Below are 19,455 nucleotides of genomic sequence, written 5' to 3'. Positions count from 1 at the left end.
AGAAAATTTGATCTTGGTTGCATATTAAGCTTGGTAAAACTATGTAGACAAGAAGAGGCTTGAGTGAACTCCACTGGAACAGGATGCATGTATACAGAGGTTGTGTCTAGATTTCTCTTTATGTACACAATGGCAGACTTTGGGATCTTAGCCTGCTTCTGTCCTACTCTGTCACCTCTTCAGAGTAAGTTATTTCTTCAATATAAATTTTACATGAGCAGGAATGAAGCCATCCTGAAGTACATCCTTAAAGAGTGTTTGGACCATTTGATATTTCCACCTAAATCCCAAAAGTGAGAAGTACTTCTTGGTACTGCAATACAGACTTAGAAAGGAGAGCAGGAATGTCAACAATTACTTACTGCTTAGTGGAAACATCAAGTCTGGGAGCCTTGATGGTTTGGGTGAGATTGTTTGGCAGATAATTTTAATTATGTTGAATATTCATATTAGATGCAAGATGCCCCAATTAGGAATCAGATTCCCCTCATGCAGCACAGCGTGTCTAGAAACATGGGGAAAAGATCATCCTGTGAGAAATATCTCAGAGTCTGCATATACCTTTGCCTGCCAGTTGCTCAGAAAAGTGTGAAAAAAGACTGAACGAGCTCAGGAGCCCACTCTATCTAAGAATTCCAGCCAAGCAATCTCTGCTGCGACAGTGCAGCTGATTTGGCTGCCAGGGCTGGCTGTCAATCATCAAGGGCAGTATTGCATATGTGTCCCCAAGATAATATCTTAGTGATTTCTTGTGATTGATTAATGGTGCCTGAACCTCACTGGGGAGTAAGATGTGCAGCATAAAAGTGCTATAGAGCCTTTCCTGAGTGATGCTGAATACTAAGTATGGCCTAGTTATGTAATTTCGGTATAATATTACTATGGCTCAGGATTTGACTTATTGGTTTATTAGAGATGACTGGTAGCCTAGTCCAAGGAAATAATACTTTCAGTTCACTGTAGAAGTACAGGGGAAAATGAGCCAGTGGGTTTATCCACAACTGGTTGCTAGGCATTCTTCAGATTGAATCAATTTACACATGGTTTTTGCTTGCTACCATTGTATGAAGACTCACATTGTCTTTTCAGAGAGACTGTTCATGATATACTAGTCCATAGAATGGATTTACCGGGATGGAAGAAATGTGTGGGAATAATTTGGCAATATGAAGTAACTGTTGCAATTTTATTGTAGTGGAAAGGCTTCCTCTTATTTGTATTCTGGATATAATATTTATTTTAAAAAAAATTAACCAAAACATTCAAGAGAACTCCCAATTCTTTTGAAGAGCTACTTTGTTTTCAGCTATTATATTCAACAGAAATTATTAACTGTGCTAGTTCAAGTAACACTGAATAACCTGTAGCTGACCACACATTAAAACATATTTTCAATACAAATAGAAATGTCAGCATAGTGTTTACATCAACTGACATCCCTTTGCTGTAGCTGGCCATGTTATGTAGGCTTTATCATTGTCCTGAAGACAACTTCATTTTACATCAGAAATCATAGAATCATAGAATTACTCAGGTTGGAAAAGACCTTAAAGATCATCAAGTCCAACTGTGACCTAACTCTAACAACCCTCTGCTAAATCATGTCCCTGAGCAGCACATCCAAATGGTTTTTACACACACCCTAATTCTCATGTGTGAACAACTCATCTTCCACTTTAAGAGCAGATGTCTTGCCATTTTCTAATATTTTTCTCTTACCACCTAGCAAAGAGCCAGGTGCACTTTTCTAAAGTGAATAACCTTATAAGAGAAGAAATCTAGCTGTATTTGCAAAAAAACAACTGATTGCTTAATCATCTGTCTTTATAAGATACTAGAAAGATGAAACAGACATAATACTCTTGAATATGTGATCCTTAGAGTGGAAAGAAGTAAAATAATCATAGAATAAGAGCCTTTCATTGTTTTACTCTGTAGCTGCTAGACTTTTGAAAGTTAATGAATGAAGTGTATTGTAGAGCTGTAGGATGTTTTTAAAATGTGTCTCACTGTAGCCTGAATGCACTGTTTCTGAAGGAGGAAAAAAAGTAAAAAAATTAAACCTGATTGTTAACTCCAATTGCTATTATGTATGCCTACTACAAGAGATGTGGCAGCTTAAATATTCACTTTCAGTAAGCAAGACGAGGAGTTGTGGAAGTCCTGTAAAGTGAGGATTTGCTGAGCTCAACAGCAAGTCAATGAAACATCTGCAGGGAAAATAAGTCATCTGTCATGTCCTTCCAGCCCTATAACTCTCACTCATACCAGTTTTCTTTTTCTTTCTGCTACTTTTTGGAGTTTTCTTGGTTAGAAATCATGTTCCTTCGAGGGTGCTGAACTGCTGACCACAGCAGTTTTCTCAAATGTACTACAGCCTATGAAGATGGATTTATATCAGCTTGAGATGTAGACTATACTGTGGAGCTGCTTTGGAGATACTCTTAGTACTATAGTACTCTTACTCTCCTTTTTTTTCTTCATCTTTTAACAGCAGGAGGTAGAAGTTTTCTCTATGGGTAAGAGTTTCAATATATTCCAGAACTCTAAAGACTGACTCTTGTGAATTTCTACTTAAATTTCACAAATAGTTATGAATTTTGTATTTCATTATACAGGATAAAATCAAGATATAAAAAGGATACATGTACTATATAAGAAGGGAGCAATAACCCTTTCCCACTTCCTGATGGAACTTCTGAGATTTTGGAACAAAAACACTTAGACAAAGGTAAGTTCAAGCCCCAAACACACTCTGTATGGCCTTTTGATCAGGTGGCGGATGCCATGATGCAGACGCAAAAGAAGAAGAATGTTGGAAAAGTCATTCTGGTTCCTGAAGCACTTCAGGAAGAATCAAAAAACATAAAGGAATGAAGAAGGAGAGAGATAGGTACAGATTGTGAATTCATGGTTTACCTAAGGATTTACAGTTAGGTTTTTGCCTTACAGTTCTGTTGCTTCCTGTTGGTTACAACTTCATGAAAGAAACATTTCTTTTTCTTTGAGTAGACCATTTTGCTCCAACTTCAGGCAATTAAAAGTGACAAAGTAAAATGCAAACCACAATTAATTGGTAATACTGATATAGCATAGACAATCTGTTAGAAATAAGACAGTAAGTCATTTGGGACTTCTATTATTTTGATGAGGAATTTCCTACTACATCCATACATATGACTAAAATAAACATTATTCATACTAATCCTAGCTACAAATGATTTCCACTTAAACACTTAAAAAGTGTTAAGAAGTTCTTCTTAAGTGTTAAGAAGTTAATCAGGAGCAGTAAGATGTGTTTTGTTACATACCCACATGAAAAAAAATCAATAGGATGATAAACTCTAAATCAGGGGGTCTTCAACTTTTCAAACTTTTTCTTTAAACAAGAACATTTTAACTAATTGACAGTAATTTTTTGTATCATTCATGCCACATGCTCAATATTCATTAAATGATTCTGAAGCTGATTTATCATGGAAATTAGAAATATATGGATCAGTGGAGAGCTAGAATCTGTAATCCAGAGTTTGAATAGATTTAGATTGATGTCTAATAGCAACATAGTTACATCTACTTTTCCCCCTGATAGGCTACCCAGAGTTTGTGGAGTTTCCTTCTCCAGAGATAGTCAAACCCCACCTGAATGGTTTCCTGCGCAAACTACTGTAGGGAACCTTCTTTAGCAGGGGGTTGAACTAGATGAGCTCCAGAGATCCCATCCAACCCCTACAATTCTGTGATTTCCTAATTTAACAGATCTGAAGGTTTTCTGCTCTATTCAAAAACTACCAGTCCAAAGCAACAATTAGACTTCCACTGGATTTGCTGACACTCTTAATATTATTTAAGTAATTAATCAATACAGATAATTATGTCCACAATCTGACCTGAATTTAGCAATTGGTGCATTGAATGCTACAGCAATTTTCTAGCTCAGTGTCTTAGAAAGAGTGAAAATTGGTCAGTCATAGTACCCAGGATTTTTACGTATAAGTCAGCTGCTTATCCAACAGGCAAGCAATAATTAAATTTCATTTGACTAGACCAGGTTTCTGGCTGCCAAACAGCAGGATTTTTCCTAGCTTGATTTAAAAGAGACATTTAAAGCTGTTGTGATAAGAAGAAAAAAAGAAACTCAACATGAATAAAACTTTATACAACCAACTATATTACTGCTAAGAATGATCATTGTAGTGAGAGAACAAGCACAAAGAAGCAAAGAGATTCAAAGTTACCTAAATCTTGATTTTTAAACTGCTATACCAGTATGTATTTTACAAAAAAAAAAAAAAAAAAAAATTACTTATTTTAAATAATTTCATCATGAACTTTGTAGTTGGTGGCAGTTAATGACCAAGAGTTTAATCCATAAAATCAAATCAGCATTAAAGAGCAAAATAATTTTGTGAATAATTTGCTGCATTCTCATTTAATATTAATTTTGACTTAGAGGTTAGAAATGAACTACAGAAAAGAAAGGAAAGGAAAAAATCAAAAGCAAACCAGAAGTGGTATCATACAATCTTTTATTAACCCACATACCGCAACCAGCAGATTTGATAACATTGTCTCTTGAGCTTCAACTATCAGATAACATCTGGCAAATGATGTTTGTAAGTCCGGTTACACAACAACTTCTGGCTTCTCACTGTCATCTAGGGGACTGATATGTGACTAGAATAGCACATTTCATGCTGCCTGCTTTTGTCATGCTACCACAGATTTTTAATAATGGATGTTCCATGGCATTAATTTACTAGAATCTGAATTCTCAAAAAAATATTTGGCATTTCTGTTCTCATCGTCTTTCTCATTATTTGAGCAATCTTTCTTAATGCAAAACACAAAATAGTCTTTTGATATCAAAGTATTCAAATAACCTTTCTGTATCTCTAACCTGTAATGATCTCTGAAGTAATATTTTTGGAGTGTTATTGAAAAGCCTTTGCTTACTTATTTCTGGAAATCTGCCATTATTTTCCTTCCTTTCAGATACTATTTTCATTTATCTGGTAGACTTCAAATATAAATTTTTTTCTGTAATTACAAGTCTATTTTAGACAGTGTGGCACAGACCAAAACATTTTTTCTCACTGAAGTTAAATTCTCTACAAATCTATTTGAGGAAACACTAGTGTCAGACCCTCATTTACCTGGTGAGTTGTAGACTCAGCTGTTACTGTTCAAAAAAGTGCATTTCACATAACTGAGTAGAGTCTTCAGAACAAAAAGAAAACTGAGGGAACTGAATTTCTTGATTTCAAAAGGTATTTGTGAATTTGAATATTTATGGTATTTATTATACTATGCATTTTTTGTAAGAAACTGAAAATGTAGACAAATCTAATTTTGCTCACAGTAATCTTACTTGACAGGGTTATGAAAAATCAGTATATTTTTTATTAAAAAATTCTCAATTAAACTGTATGTCCTTAAAATTGCAAAGCACTCTTAGATTGGGAATACCACAGCAGAGTGGAAAACTAGACTAAATCTAATGTCTCTTACTATGCAAATAATATCACTGATATGACTACAGTCCTATCTTTACACTGGAGAAGTATTTGTTCTGTTTAGATTAAATCTTTTCACTATTGTATAAAGTTGTAGACAATGCTTTTGTGAATAAGATTGCACTAACTAAATTAACATTGGACTGCAGTGAAATCACTTTGAAAAACAAAATACACTTTTTAGGAATACATGAAGGGTTAAGGAGTTCTGTCTTCATTTACTAATCATAAATGCAAGACTAGAAAGTAGTTTTAAGTATCACCTTATATTAATAAATTAAACATATAACTTTTTTTTTTAACAGAATGAAATTTCTAGAAAACAAGTTTTGTTTTGCTTTGTACCTAAAGGGGAAAGGAAATGCACGCAGTACAAACACATAAAATTTAATTGGAAGATAATTAATTGCCAGACTCACAAATAAAATAATCTTTTTTTAATTTACATCTTCCTAAATCCAATTTTACTTAAATTCTGTTTCTTTCAATAGACATCGCAGCATCAAAATGTCTTTATGTCTCCTAAATGTGTTGAGAAAAAAAGTGAACAGAGATTCTAGGTGTCTGCAGAATGCTGGATAAATGGATGAGGTTACTAAGGAATAAATAAATTAATGATATACAATAACAGCTGCCAGTATAATGTGGAAAATAGACACCACTCTTTGGAAAATCTGTAGCTGAGTTAGCTCAGGCTCAAGAATTTTTTTCTTCATTTTTGGAAGGCATGCAATAGACATAACTTCTCAATCCTGACTTCTACTGAATTTCAAAACCAGATAGGGTGAAGAGATGAGATCTTGTGAAGAGCTGAAGATGCTAAAGATCATCATGGCTTTTCCTTGGTACCTCTTGTTAGTGGAGATTTTGTCTGGGAACTTAATTTACAATTTTAGAGAAGGGAACACATAATAACACAATCACAAACAAACTAATTAAAAATTTGAAAACAAAAATCACAGGCCTCTTTTGTTATCAATAACTGTTCCTTTCAAAAAAAATATTCTCAGACACTTTCATTTCAGAAAGCCCAATTGGCAGTAGTGAAAGTGTAGCAAAAATCTACCTGTTTTGTATTCAAAACAAAATACAAGGAGAGGAACCAGTAATCATTGCAAGTGATTGTAGAACTTCTATCACTTCATTTTACAAGCAGTAAAACTGATTGACAAACAGAACTGGAATAAAAAATGTATTTGAACTAACTAATAACCACAGCTGAAAAAATGATGCACTTTTACATAGAGAAAATACTTTCATTTCAGATGATTTTGAGGAAGACAGACAAATAACTAACTGTGGTGTTCTAACACCAACAAAACTCAATTAATTGCATCAGGAAAAAAAAAAAAAGAGAGAGAGAGAAAGCAAAGTTAGTGAACAAACTTAGCATTCTTAAGGTTGTATTATTAGGCTTATGGTAATTATTAAAATGACATTCACTAAATTGATATGTATCTACCACATATTTTGAGTAGAAGTGGAGAACTACCACTGAGCCCTGCAGTATCCTATATTTGGTGATGGAACTTTATGTCAGCCTTACACATTGGACCTAGAGAATATGCTATACATGAGATTGTAAAGGAGTATGACAGCACAAAGGGAATTCAGATTAGAAGAAATAACGTTTTTAACCTAGTCAGCACACACAAATATTGATCAGGACTCACAATAATCAAATGACTCTTGCATCAGCCTACCATTATCATCATATACATATTCCCTATAAACTTTCAGATTTAAGTTTAGATTCTTTTAAGATTTCACTTTAAAAAGTTCAACTTCTCACTGCCTCTGTTTTTCATTATGATTTTTAGAACAGTATGTCCACTTTTACTTTATGCCTAAGTTAAAGTTACTGAGATGTGGTTTGTTCATAAAACTTCAGCACAGGTAAAGATGAATACAGTAAAAATAGCTTGTCAGCAGCTTAAGTTAGTAACTCTAATTTGTCAGGGCTTAGTAATTATAAAGAGTTTGGGAGAGAGAAAGGGAAAAAACAGTTGAGAATAATCTCTGTGTTTAGAAACTTAATTCAAGTTCTTTATTTTCCACCAGTTTCATGTGCAGACATCAAGTTGTAATCTAAATCCCACAGAAATCTTTTTATTTTCGTTCCTCACATAGAACATACTCTGCATAATAGTATTTCTTTATCCCATAAGATTAGTATGATAGTACATATAGTGAAGATTTCAAGGACTTCAATCTCGCAGAAGATAGAAAGAGTAGACAGGTCAAATGCATAGACATTCTAACAGATTACTTAAAAATGTATTTATAAAAAAAGATGGGATAAAACTTCTATGCAAGTTGAAGCACAATCTTATTTTGGGACAGGAGCAACAAAGAAGGGCAAATGTGATATTTAAGACAAAAGAATTACATTATCTGCAATTTTCTACAACCAATAAACAAAGCAACATTAATCATATCCATCAATATCACAAAAGATATACTGAGGTGATAATACATAGCCACTAAATATGATAATATACAAAACAGTATTCAGTAGCAGTCACCTCAGTACTTGTGAGAAAAAGAGACTACAGCTTGATCTCTTGATGAAACAATAGAAATACTACTCAAGAAAATGATTTGAGTGCCAAACAACTGCTGATTATACCAAAGGTTGATAGATGGCATATTTGAATTTGATGCATTTACTAATTCACTATTTCATATTGCAAATATACTCAATTCTTGAAACAGGAACATGGCTGACTTTTTCAAAGACTACACTATGCAGTATGAGAGTTCCTACGTATTGGATGAGAACACTTTTTCTCAGTTACAGTGCGTAGAGAACTTTACAACAAAGATTTGTGTCAATTTCTTTAAGGAGAATTAGGTAGAGGAACAATATAAAGAAAGCAAAAATCTTTTAAGAAAAGCTAAATATGACAATAAGAAGCCTTATTTATTACTGCTAGATTTGAGAAATACTTCAGTAAAGAACAGATGATAAAAAAACATCAACAATCACCTATGCAAATGTCAATTTAAAAACAGATGATAATTAACAAATGAAAACAAGTGATATAAACATGTTTTTGTATCTAACATAAAAGCATGGTTTTCAATATGGACAGCTAAAGAATCAGACGACTTGCAGGTCTGTGGCTAGAATAGGAAAGAGATTCTCTGCCTAACAGTAGAGTCACAGTCATGCTAATTATACAAAAGGACAGAGATCGTTGTCAAGATTTATTGGCCATACACCTCAGAAACTTGTAGATACAATACATAAAGATGAAAAGTCAACCACTTAAGGAATGGATAAGTAAAGAGGAATTGAACATCCGCATTGCCAAGGTCACCAAGAGGAACTATTATAGAGAGAAGTGTTTCCAGCGTGGGGTCACAACAAAACCATCCGGAAATGCATCCCAGTAAAAACAGTCAAAAAATTTGCCAGGTAAGGAAGTCAGATTAACTGTAATGAACTAAAATAGCTTGGGTACTTATTTATTACATATTAGGTAAGAACTTTTTCATTTTTTTTTACCTGATGACATAGGTATGAAAATATTTGAAGGAGAATTATGAAGTAAGATGTCTTATAAATTTTGGAAGTAACATGCTGAAAATATATACTAGTAGTGAAAATGCCCATAGTAGACTAGTTGTTCCTAAGCACGTGTGGAAGAAGACTACCGGGTCTTCTGCTCAGTACAAATTCCATATTATCTTCCCTATTCTATCATTTCCAAGTGCTTCACAGATATTACAGTCAGATTAAGCATTAAAAAGAAAAATAAATGTCTAGCGCTCACTGGTTATTTCTACATTTTAAAGCAGAGGATGACCTCTCTAAATCAGACCTGAGGCTTACTGATTCAGTGTAGTAACTATGCAAAGACAGAAGAGTATCCCTAGGGGAAAAGCATAACAAAGATAATATTTAAAGAAAATCCTCCGTTGCCTCTGAGATTTTGTTTTAATTGTTCTGTAACAAGTAATAATATAAACTATTTTGAGAATGAGAAGATGGTGTTGTAAAAATACAGGTTAATGTTTAAATATATATATATATATATGTTTGGATTATTTTTGAATGCACATATAAATTTGTTAAATTTTCCTCCTAGGTGATTCTGAAAAGACAGATTCTTTGACAGGGAAACATGGTTCCTCAGTTAAAAATATTTAGTAACATAAATTACTAAATTAGTAAAAAGGGAACTGGCGGAGGTGATAGCCAAGCCACTTTCCATCATCTATCAGCACTCCTTGTTGACGGGTGAGGTCCCAGAAGACTGGAGGCTTGCCAATGTGACTCCCATCTACAAGAAGGGCTGCAGGAGGATCTGGGGAACTATGGGCCTGTTAGCCTGACCTCGGTGCCGGGGAAGATTATGGAGCAGATTGTCTTGAGGGAGATCACGTGGCATGTGCAAGACAACCGGGGGATCAGGTCTAGCCAGCATGGGTTCACAAAGGGCAGGTCCTGCTTGACCAACCTGATCTCCTTCTACGACCTAGTGACCTGTCTGGTGGATGAGGGAAAGGCTGTTGATGTGGTCTACCTACACTTCAGCAAAGCCTTTGACACTGTCTCCCACAGTATTCTCCTGCAGAAGCTGGTAGTCCGTGGCTTGGACAGATACACTCTTGGCTGGGTAAGGAACTGGCTGGAGGGCCGGGCCCAGAGAGTGGTGGTGAATGGAGTTAAATCCAGCTGGCGACCGGTCACGAGTGGTGTTCCCCAGGGGCCGGTGCTGGGGCCTGTCCTGTTTAATATCTTTATTGATGACCTGGATGAGGGCATTGAGTGCACCCTCAGTAAGTTTGCAGATGACACCAAGCTGTCTGGAAGTGTTGATCTGCCTGAGGGTAGCAAGGCCCCACAGAGGGATCTGGATAGGCTGGATAGCTGGGCTGAAGCCAATGGGGTGGGATTCAACAAGACCAAATGCCGGTTCCTGCACTTTGGCCACAATAACCCCAGGCAATGCTACAGACTTGGGGCAGAGTGGCTGGAAGACTGTGTAGAGGAAATGGACCTGGAGATGCTGATTGATGCTAGACTGAACATGAGCCAGCAGTGTGCCCAGGTGGCCAAGAAGGCCAATGGCATCCTGGCTTGTATCAGAAATAGTGTGGTCAGCAGGAACAGGGAAGTAATTATCCCCCTGTACTCAGCACTGGTGAGGCTGCACCTCGAGTACTGTGTCCAGTTTTGGGCCCCTCACTGTAAGAAAGACATCAAGGCCCTGGAGCATGTCCAGAGGAGGGCAACAAAGCTGGTGAGGGGTCTGGAGCATAGGCCTTATGAAGAGCGGCTGAAGGAGCTGGGATTGTTCAGTCTAGGGAAGAGGAGGCTCAGGGGAGACCTTATTGCTCTCTATAACTACCTGAAGGGAGGTTGTAGTGAGCTGGGGGTCAGCCTCTTCTCTCATGTGACTAGTGATAGGACTAGAGGGAATGGCTTCAAGCTGCGCCAGGGAAGATTCAGGCTGGACGTTAGGAAATACTACTTCTCTGAAAGGGTGGTCAGGAAGTGGAATGGGCTGCCCAGAGAGGTGGTGGAGTCACTGAGCCTAGTGGTGTTCAAAGAGTGTTTGGATGTTGTGTTGAGGGACATGGTTTAGCGAGAACCATTGGTGAAGGGTGAACGAATGGTTGGACTGGATGATCCTGTGGGTCTTTTCCAACCTTAGCAATTCTATGATTCTATGATTCTAAAGCCATAAGCACCTTTATTGGTGAGATCACATATATATATCACACATATATGGAGAAGATTTTCTAGTGAAGATAGAGAACAATTATTTGCACATATACTACTGTAAAATGTCCTGCTCAACCTTCTCTTGAATTCTGTGTTCAGTAGTCATGGAACAGACACAGAGAAGAGACTTGCGGAGGGAGGTGGAATGGTATTGATGTCAAGAGGAACATGGCATTAAGGAAGTAGAAGAATTTAGTTTGGGTAACTAAGAAAACTAACATCTTAAAAAGTATATTGGATGTGGTGCTCAGGGACATGATTTAGCGGTGGGTTATCAGAGTTAGGGTAATATGGTTAGGTTGCGGTTGAACTTGATGTTCTTTAAGGTCTTTTCCAACCTGAGCAATTCTATGATTCTATATAACTACCATCTCTAAGCTTCAATGGCTTGTACACTTGGTGGGGAAAAAAAAATTAAAAACCAACAAATAACATTGTTGTAAGAAAACGAGGATAGAAACTAGCCATGAATAATTTTAGGTGAGAAGTCATAATAATTTGGATCCTGGGATAGGACTTCAGTAGGAATGTCTGAGGCAGAAAATACTCAAATAAAATAAAACATTGATTTAGAAACATATTGCTTGCAGTCCCGGTGTTAGACAACACTACACATCTTGGAAAGTCCCTTCACCCCTATGTTCATACATAGTCAATGCAAATGCAACTCTTATGCCCCCAATTAATGCAGTTGTTACCAAAATCTGCAATAGGATTTTTCTCTTTTTCAATATTAGAATACTTAAAACTATGTAATCTATTTCTATTACTTTTATTTTTACAGCAAAGTTCACCAAAGTAGGAAGTTCAGTGTACAGCTTCTTTCTGCTAGTAATATAATACTTCCAGCATGCAGGGATTTCTATAGCAGGAAGTTCTGCAAGGTATTATTAGGAGTGAAAAAACACACACACACGCACACACACACAAAAACCAAAGTGATACAAAGAGGTAATATGAGACCCGAGAATCCTTTGAGAACTTCCATGTACTCATTTGTTCCTTTCAAGGCATTCTTTTTCTCTTGATATTTAAAACAAACTTATTATTCCATTACCTTCTAATAAGTATGGTACTGAAATACTCTGGGCCTAAGCCTACTGTTCATGGAAATTAATGGAGTCTGTAAAACAGCAGAGTGCAAAACAAATTCCCTTGAAAAGACATTTATGTAGCTGATCATGACTTTCATTCTAACAAGCAAATGCATCATGCTAGATACTACATGCAGTTCATTTTCATTCAGAAGACCTTAAGTCTTAATACATGCATTATAAAAGGCAGTGCAGTGCTGTCTCCTGAATACTTGCATGAACACATTAAAAATTCATAATTCAAAGAAGCATTTTATAACAATTTGAAGTACTGAGGACAAGAAACCTGAATAAATACAACAAACTCACACATAAAAAATAAAAATTTAGAAATATTCTTCTGGCTCAAAAGCTTAAAGGAAAGGTTATAATGACTAATCTCTCACAATGTTAGAAAATTTCCTAGAGGAAAAGGCAAACACATAGTCTCATGTATTCTGAGATGGTTAATTATTTCCCAGAAAACTTTAATGGATTACAAGTTGGTTAAAAATTGTTGCAGCTAATTTTAACTTAGAAGCAATTAGCCCAATTTCTGAAGAGAACTGGAAACTAAAGTAAAACAAAACAAAACAAAACAATATAAAATAAAATAAAATAAAATAAAATAAAATAAAATAAAATAAAATAAAATAAAATAAAATAAAAAGCAAGTGGGCAAGCTCTCACAAGCACTTTTCACCTTTCCTGGGTGGCTGGGATGCTTAAATACACACAAGGCAGGTCAAGGATAATAGGTGTCAAAATGACTGTTCTCTAGAATTACAGTTGAATTTAGTTTATCTATCAAACATTTTTCATCATTCCTAAAATATAGACCTACACTGATCAAGAAGACCTTTTTTTTGTTGTTTTTTGGGTTTGCTTTTTGTTTTCCTCAAGATAGATGATGTTATTGTATTCTCCTGTCTTTCTACAGCTACTCGTACCAGTGCAATGTGAATGTAAAAGTACCGTTGTTCTGAATAGACAGAGGTTTACAGTCCATTTCTGGGGGCATAAGAGTATAAGGCTTTTTTAGTTTTCCATTATCAGGCAGCTGAACAGAAAACATTACTGTCTGACCTTTATATTAACGAGACTAAACAAAAACACAGATGGTTTCTACTAAGTGATGGAACTGAAAGTAATGATGTGCTATCTTAAGCCACTGTCCTGCAAAATCAGAGACCAGGATAAACAAAAATCTGATTATTCTAGCTGAGTAGCAGAGATGGAATAAATATGTCCTCTCTATCTGAATCCTTGTCTACTCTGAAAAATTGAGTCATATTAAAGAATGGTTGTCAAGAATAAGTCCCTTTGAAGTAATGGTTGAAACAGCAAGACTAGACTAGTCAAAACATTTAACATCATTTGAGAAAATGCTCTCAAGACATAATTTTTTGGGGAGAAATGAAGACAAGAGATGGAGTACAAGGACCCAGAGATGTGAGGTGTAGGTGTTTCAGTGGTCCAGAGAATGATGAAACAAGAGCAAGGGGCTTTTTGTGCCCTTCACTAACCAATATGTTTCTCACTCGGAATGAACCTAAGAGGAACTTCAAAATATTGTGGACCCTGGTGTCATTTTTTTCATACTTGAGATTTGAAAGTAAAAATAAAAGGTTATATGTATTTAGAAAGATTTAATAGGTTTGGATAGTTTCATTTAGAAATGATTGAAGTTAATCTTTGTTTGATAGTAATTTTACTTAACAATAAATATAAAATCAAACCAGTGCAAAATGAATGAGTAAACTTTGTTTTACTTTTAAAAACCCATGCTTGCAACGTGTTTGAAATGTTATTTTATATTCAAATTGCATCTGGTTGTTATTGGTACCTAGATATAACAAAATAAAAAGGCAGCTCTTTCCTTTAACCCAGAGTTTTAATATTAAAAATATTCAAGAATTATACCATTCAACCTGATCTTGCTTAACCCTATAGCTTATAAAATCAGAAAAGCAGAAACCTACTTTTTTGCAGTTTTCAGTAGTTTTATCATTTATTTGGTATGGTTATGTTGTTTTTATATGGACTTCTGGAATTTTTAAGTATAATAAAAGTCATTTGTCCTGCTAGTGTTCATCTTTCAGAATGTTGAAAGATAATCTGAGGAACGAAAGTACAGTCTCACTTAAATAGAGTATATGACAAGACAGTGATATTTGTTTCAAGATGCCTGAAACCCCAACCTCTTGAGAGACTGCTGAAATTACGCTGGCATTTCGCTTTTTTGGAAGGAGTTCCATCTATGTACACAATTTAGGGCTGCAGTCATTTCAACTCCAAAAAGTCAAAGAAATTATTAAATAGGAAAGGTTTAGTAAATGCAAAATACTATTCTATTCCATAGGATTCTTCTACACAAATTATTTTTTTTTAGGACTTAGTCTAAACTAGTTTTAAAATGCCTCAGAGATTTTTCCTTTTACACACACTAATAGATCTTCATTGGAACATTTCTCTAGATACCCTTATTGATATTTTTTCAACTTCATCTATTTAGCTGTTTCTGTACACCCTAGAGACATAGTAAATAATCTCTTTTTCTACTTCTCCATGTACTAGTCAAATAATAATAAATGGTTACAGCTGCAATTTAGCCAAATTTACTTACTTATTTTTGAATCTTATCATACACACCCCCACAAACACCCACACACTCAGCACTATGTTTCTTTCATCAACAAACCAAAACATCCATCAGACACCAACAGCAAAGATGGCAGCTGAGGAACTTTTTGGGAGTTTTTAGTGACAGTTCAGGGGGAAACATCAAAGACTGCTGGCAGCAAAGAAATGACTCTGTAGTGCTTACCACAGGAGTGAAGGAATCCACCTACACAGGGCTGCAAGTGTGTACTGTTTGCACCCATACAGATAGAGGTAACAAACTATCACTCCCGAGCATTCAGCTGCTCCAGATACCAACAATTGCCAAATTACTTTCAATCATATTCTTGAGGTTCTTTAAAAGGAAGTCAGCTGATTTTTTTTCTTCTGATCTTTCCTTGTAAATAGTTTAATTGCAGAAGTAGTCAGAGATGGATTTAGATGATACTTTCTAGAGGCAATGCCTCTCTTTTACACACTCTTGAAAGCAGTCAGTCATTGATGAGTTGACAGCAAACCCTTTAACTGCAAATATTTGGATAGCACATCTCAAGATATGTGGCCTAATCCATTTTTATACTGCAAAGAACTGGTCAAGCAATTCATCCAGAATGTGAACTGGATCCTGTTACTGAGGATTAAGGAGGAAGCAGTGCTGCCTTGCGCTTGTAAAATTAATCATATTCTCATTTTGGCCAATATTCATAGAAACCCTTTATCATTTACAAAGCTTCCTATTAAAAAAGAGAAAAAAAAGAAAAAAAAAAAAAGGAGAGAGAGAAGAAGAAAGGAAAAGTAAAGGACAGCTATTCCATCTGAAGTCTGGAATAATTTATGCTGTTACAGAAATTTAACAGCATTGATCTCCATGTAGAAATCCACCTTACATCAGTAGAAAAGAAATGAGAATAAAACACTGTCCATGAAATTAACACTTGAGAATTATTTTAGACAGACTAAACTGTGGGTCATGCTACGAACATATTTTCAACCATAACCCTTTGAAAAAGAAGGAAATGAAAGCTGAGGCAAAGAACTTTTGGGGAAGATGGAGAGGAAACTGGAAAAAATCCAGAGAACCATGGTAAATTAAGCATACAAATTTAACTTACTTTTCAGAGACAAGTGTGTAAGGATACAATGCAATTTCATGTATTGTCATGCATTAACAATATATACATCTACCTCTTTATTAGGCTATTTCCTACAGAAATTCTGTGTTCTGTTTCTTTTTGAATTATCTGAGTATGCTTTCCCTCTGGAAGCCAGTATCTTTGACTTAAAAGAAGACTGAACTACTCTGATTAATTCTATAACTATTTTCTTTGCATTAGAGAAATAAAGCCACATAGAGGAACAGTGAAGTAGCCCTGGTATTTTCTGTAATGCTGCTGGAATAATTAAGCAAGAAGAATCTGAGGATCTTTATTTTTAGCAGATATATATATATATCTATAAAATAATATTTTTCCACCTAATACAACAATTTAATTGAAAAAAATAGTGACATAATTGATAAAATTACATAGTAATTACAGTGCTTTAGAGCAAGCTATATTAAGGTATGACTCATCATTCAATACATAAGAAGGTATAGAACTACGTCAAATCCTGCAGTTCAGTGCAATACACTGTAGCTTCAGCCAAAAATGAAATTTAAGAGCAGCAATCTTTTGTTGATAATTGGGAGAAGAAACAGTTGGGAAGTATGACCATGAATTTTATTTTACTTTCATGAATTAAGTTTTAAAATTGACAAATGAATAGCTGAACAATTACAATTAAGATTTATTTAATATATTTTAGTATTTGAATTTCACACTTCACTGAAAAAACATGTGATTTTACTTTATTGAAAAGGGAGAACTAGTCCACTCCTCAACTGGTGAAATAATTGGTGAAGTGGAAATGCAAAGATGGAATTTCTTGAGATAATTAGATTTTTTTATTAGAATACATTATCAATAATAATTTTGAAGGATATGCTGCACAGTGTAAAAATCAGGCATAAGGCACAACATTTCCCATGAAATATTTTGAATGATTTACTGTAATAGAAGTCCACTGAAAGCAATTCTTATAAAAACTGTTAAGCCAGAGTATATGCATATTAGACAGAACTGTACTAAAAATTTCTTCCTTGAAACTCCCTTATTATGCGAAATATATATATCTTGTATTATTTCCTATCTATTAATATTTTCATTGATATTAAAGATAAACCCCATTAAAGATATTAAATAACATATAACTATACATTATACATCATAAGCAAAGTTAATATACTTAACTTTCTCTATCAATAAGTGTGATGCTTTATACTTACCAGGTGTAAAATTATATCGAGCAGAAAACCCCATAGATTCCAGCTCACCGTCAGCAAAAAATTTAATCCACAGAAATCTGCCACTGGATTTTATCATAGGTGGATTTTGCTGTCCACAGAAACGTCCAATGATAGGAGAAAAGCCAAAAGGTCCATCTCTTACTTCAATGTGGTCAAATTTACATTCCCAAGAAGGCTCTATGGAATATTTTTCATCAAAATGTAGTTCAATGCATTGTCTAGGGGCAGCTGGAGATGAAAAGAAAATTATTGTATTATTTTCTTGTCTAAAAAACAAACAAACAAACAAACAAACAAAAAACCCAAAACCACAAAAAACAAAAAACAAAAAAACTTTCTATGTTTGAAATTAATTATATCATTTTATATATATATACCACTGGTTTACTCATCTATTCACAGAAAAATGTGTAATTTTTTTAGTAAAATTAAAGGAGACATCTATGATGTAAAGTAAAATACAGTTTAGGAAAAATTATGTCAAACACAAAAGCTTTCTAAGAATCTTATGTATCTGGAAAAACAGCCTTGTCTTCTATTTGAGGGGAAATATGAATCAGAATATTTTTAAAATTAATACAAAGATGAAGAAAATTCTATTTGGAACTGTGGTATAGCACTAAGCACAAATTCTGTTCCCACACGTACAGTAGTCAATTGCAGATTTGAGTACAATTCATATAAATTATCTCATTAAAACAAGGAAAAGGCAATTAAAAAAAGAAAAATAAGAATTAAGATGAAGCAAAAGTAACTTACTAAAGAGCAAAAAAAATATTCTTTAGAATAACCTTGAAGAAACCTTATAGTGGTCATTTTAGACAAAAGTATAAACAACAACAAAAACACTTTAGTGATAAATACTAAAACTAGTAGCAATCACAATGTTATCAAATACAAAATTTTCCTGTCATCTGCTATGGAACACAACACAGTTACTGGTCCAACTGTAGTACTTTGTTAAAAGGAAAATATTCATAGTTTTTAATAGTTTCATTTTTTAAAAGATGCAGAATCCCTGAATATGTTCTGCTTCTATGCTTAATCCAACTGGTAGTTAAAAAGATATACTGGATTAATGTGTTCAAGTCTTGTTGTTGTAGTAAAACTTTTTGTTATAAAGTCTTTTGCAACGACAAAGATTCATTGTCACACTATCCTATGCCTCTCATGGGATAATGTCCTACATTTTACACGTTAGTAGAGAAATTTGCCCAATGTTTGCCATTCTTTTCACATTAGAATATGTAAGATCAAACTCCAAGTCTAGGACACATGCTTAACATGGCAAATACTGCCACTCTGGCAGACAATATCTTTCCATTTATTTCCTTAGGAATAGTAAGACAATTATCAGTGTGACCAGAAGGTAGATCATGTATGTACTTTGAAATCTGAAACAGGAACTTTTGGGATGAGCTCAGTACTTATTTAAGAACTGAGAATAACTAAAATAAGCTAAAGATGTAGACATAAATCTTATACACTTAACATCAGAAATAAAACCCATTTACAACTACCTCATGTAAATAAGCATGGGTTCATTTTATAAGACTCTGAAGAAGTAAGTTAATAACACAGATAATTTGAGAAGAAAGAGTATTTTAATAGATTTACTTTTTAATATATTGGGATGGTTTATATTTAATGAAATATTTAAAGCAGAAAAGAAACCTTCCTAATTGCTACACATTTGAAGGAATTCAAGATTAGGAAAGCATTTGCTATTGGCTCACTGTTGTTTACATAAAGTTGGAGGAAATTGACTTGTACGTATTCTCTGCAATACTTTCATCCTGTGATCCTTGTGCCCACAAAAATTCAATAGTAAAATAAAAACTTAAAACTTTACATAGAATTGTATGAAATTCAGAACTCCTGAAAATGAAACTATGCTGAAAATGAGAAAAAAAAAATCAGAAAAAAAAAAAAACTTGGAAAGACAATTAATGCTATTCTGAGTGAAGTTTGAAGACAGAAAGAGGTCTTTTAGGTTATACTAATAGACTGAATTACTGGAAGACATCATCATTGATTCTTTTGTTCAGGTTTTCCAACCCTTGTATTCATATAATTACAACAAATTTGATTTAAACTAAATAAGACTTGGGAAAAAGAAAGCAATCATCATTTTTCAGTCTACAAACGCCTTTTGTATAT

General features: G+C 34.4%; 1 protein-coding gene across 2 annotated transcripts in view; it reads right to left on the bottom strand.

Moving 5' to 3' along the window:
• NETO1 (neuropilin and tolloid like 1) overlaps positions 1-19,455 on the bottom strand; it is a 68,325-nt gene that overhangs the window by 36,561 nt on the left and 12,309 nt on the right. For both annotated transcript variants that reach the window (XM_419104.8, XM_046928118.1), the window contains exon 4: positions 17,275-17,523. In XM_419104.8, coding sequence (XP_419104.3) covers positions 17,275-17,523 — 249 coding nt within the window. The remainder of the gene's footprint in view (positions 1-17,274; positions 17,524-19,455) is intronic.

This window comes from Gallus gallus, chromosome 2, assembly GCF_016699485.2.
Source record: "Gallus gallus isolate bGalGal1 chromosome 2, bGalGal1.mat.broiler.GRCg7b, whole genome shotgun sequence".
In the NCBI taxonomy this organism is placed as follows: Eukaryota; Metazoa; Chordata; class Aves; order Galliformes; family Phasianidae; genus Gallus; species Gallus gallus.
Note: the sequence above shows the minus strand (reverse complement) of the source record. Positions and strands in the feature narration are given on the sequence as shown.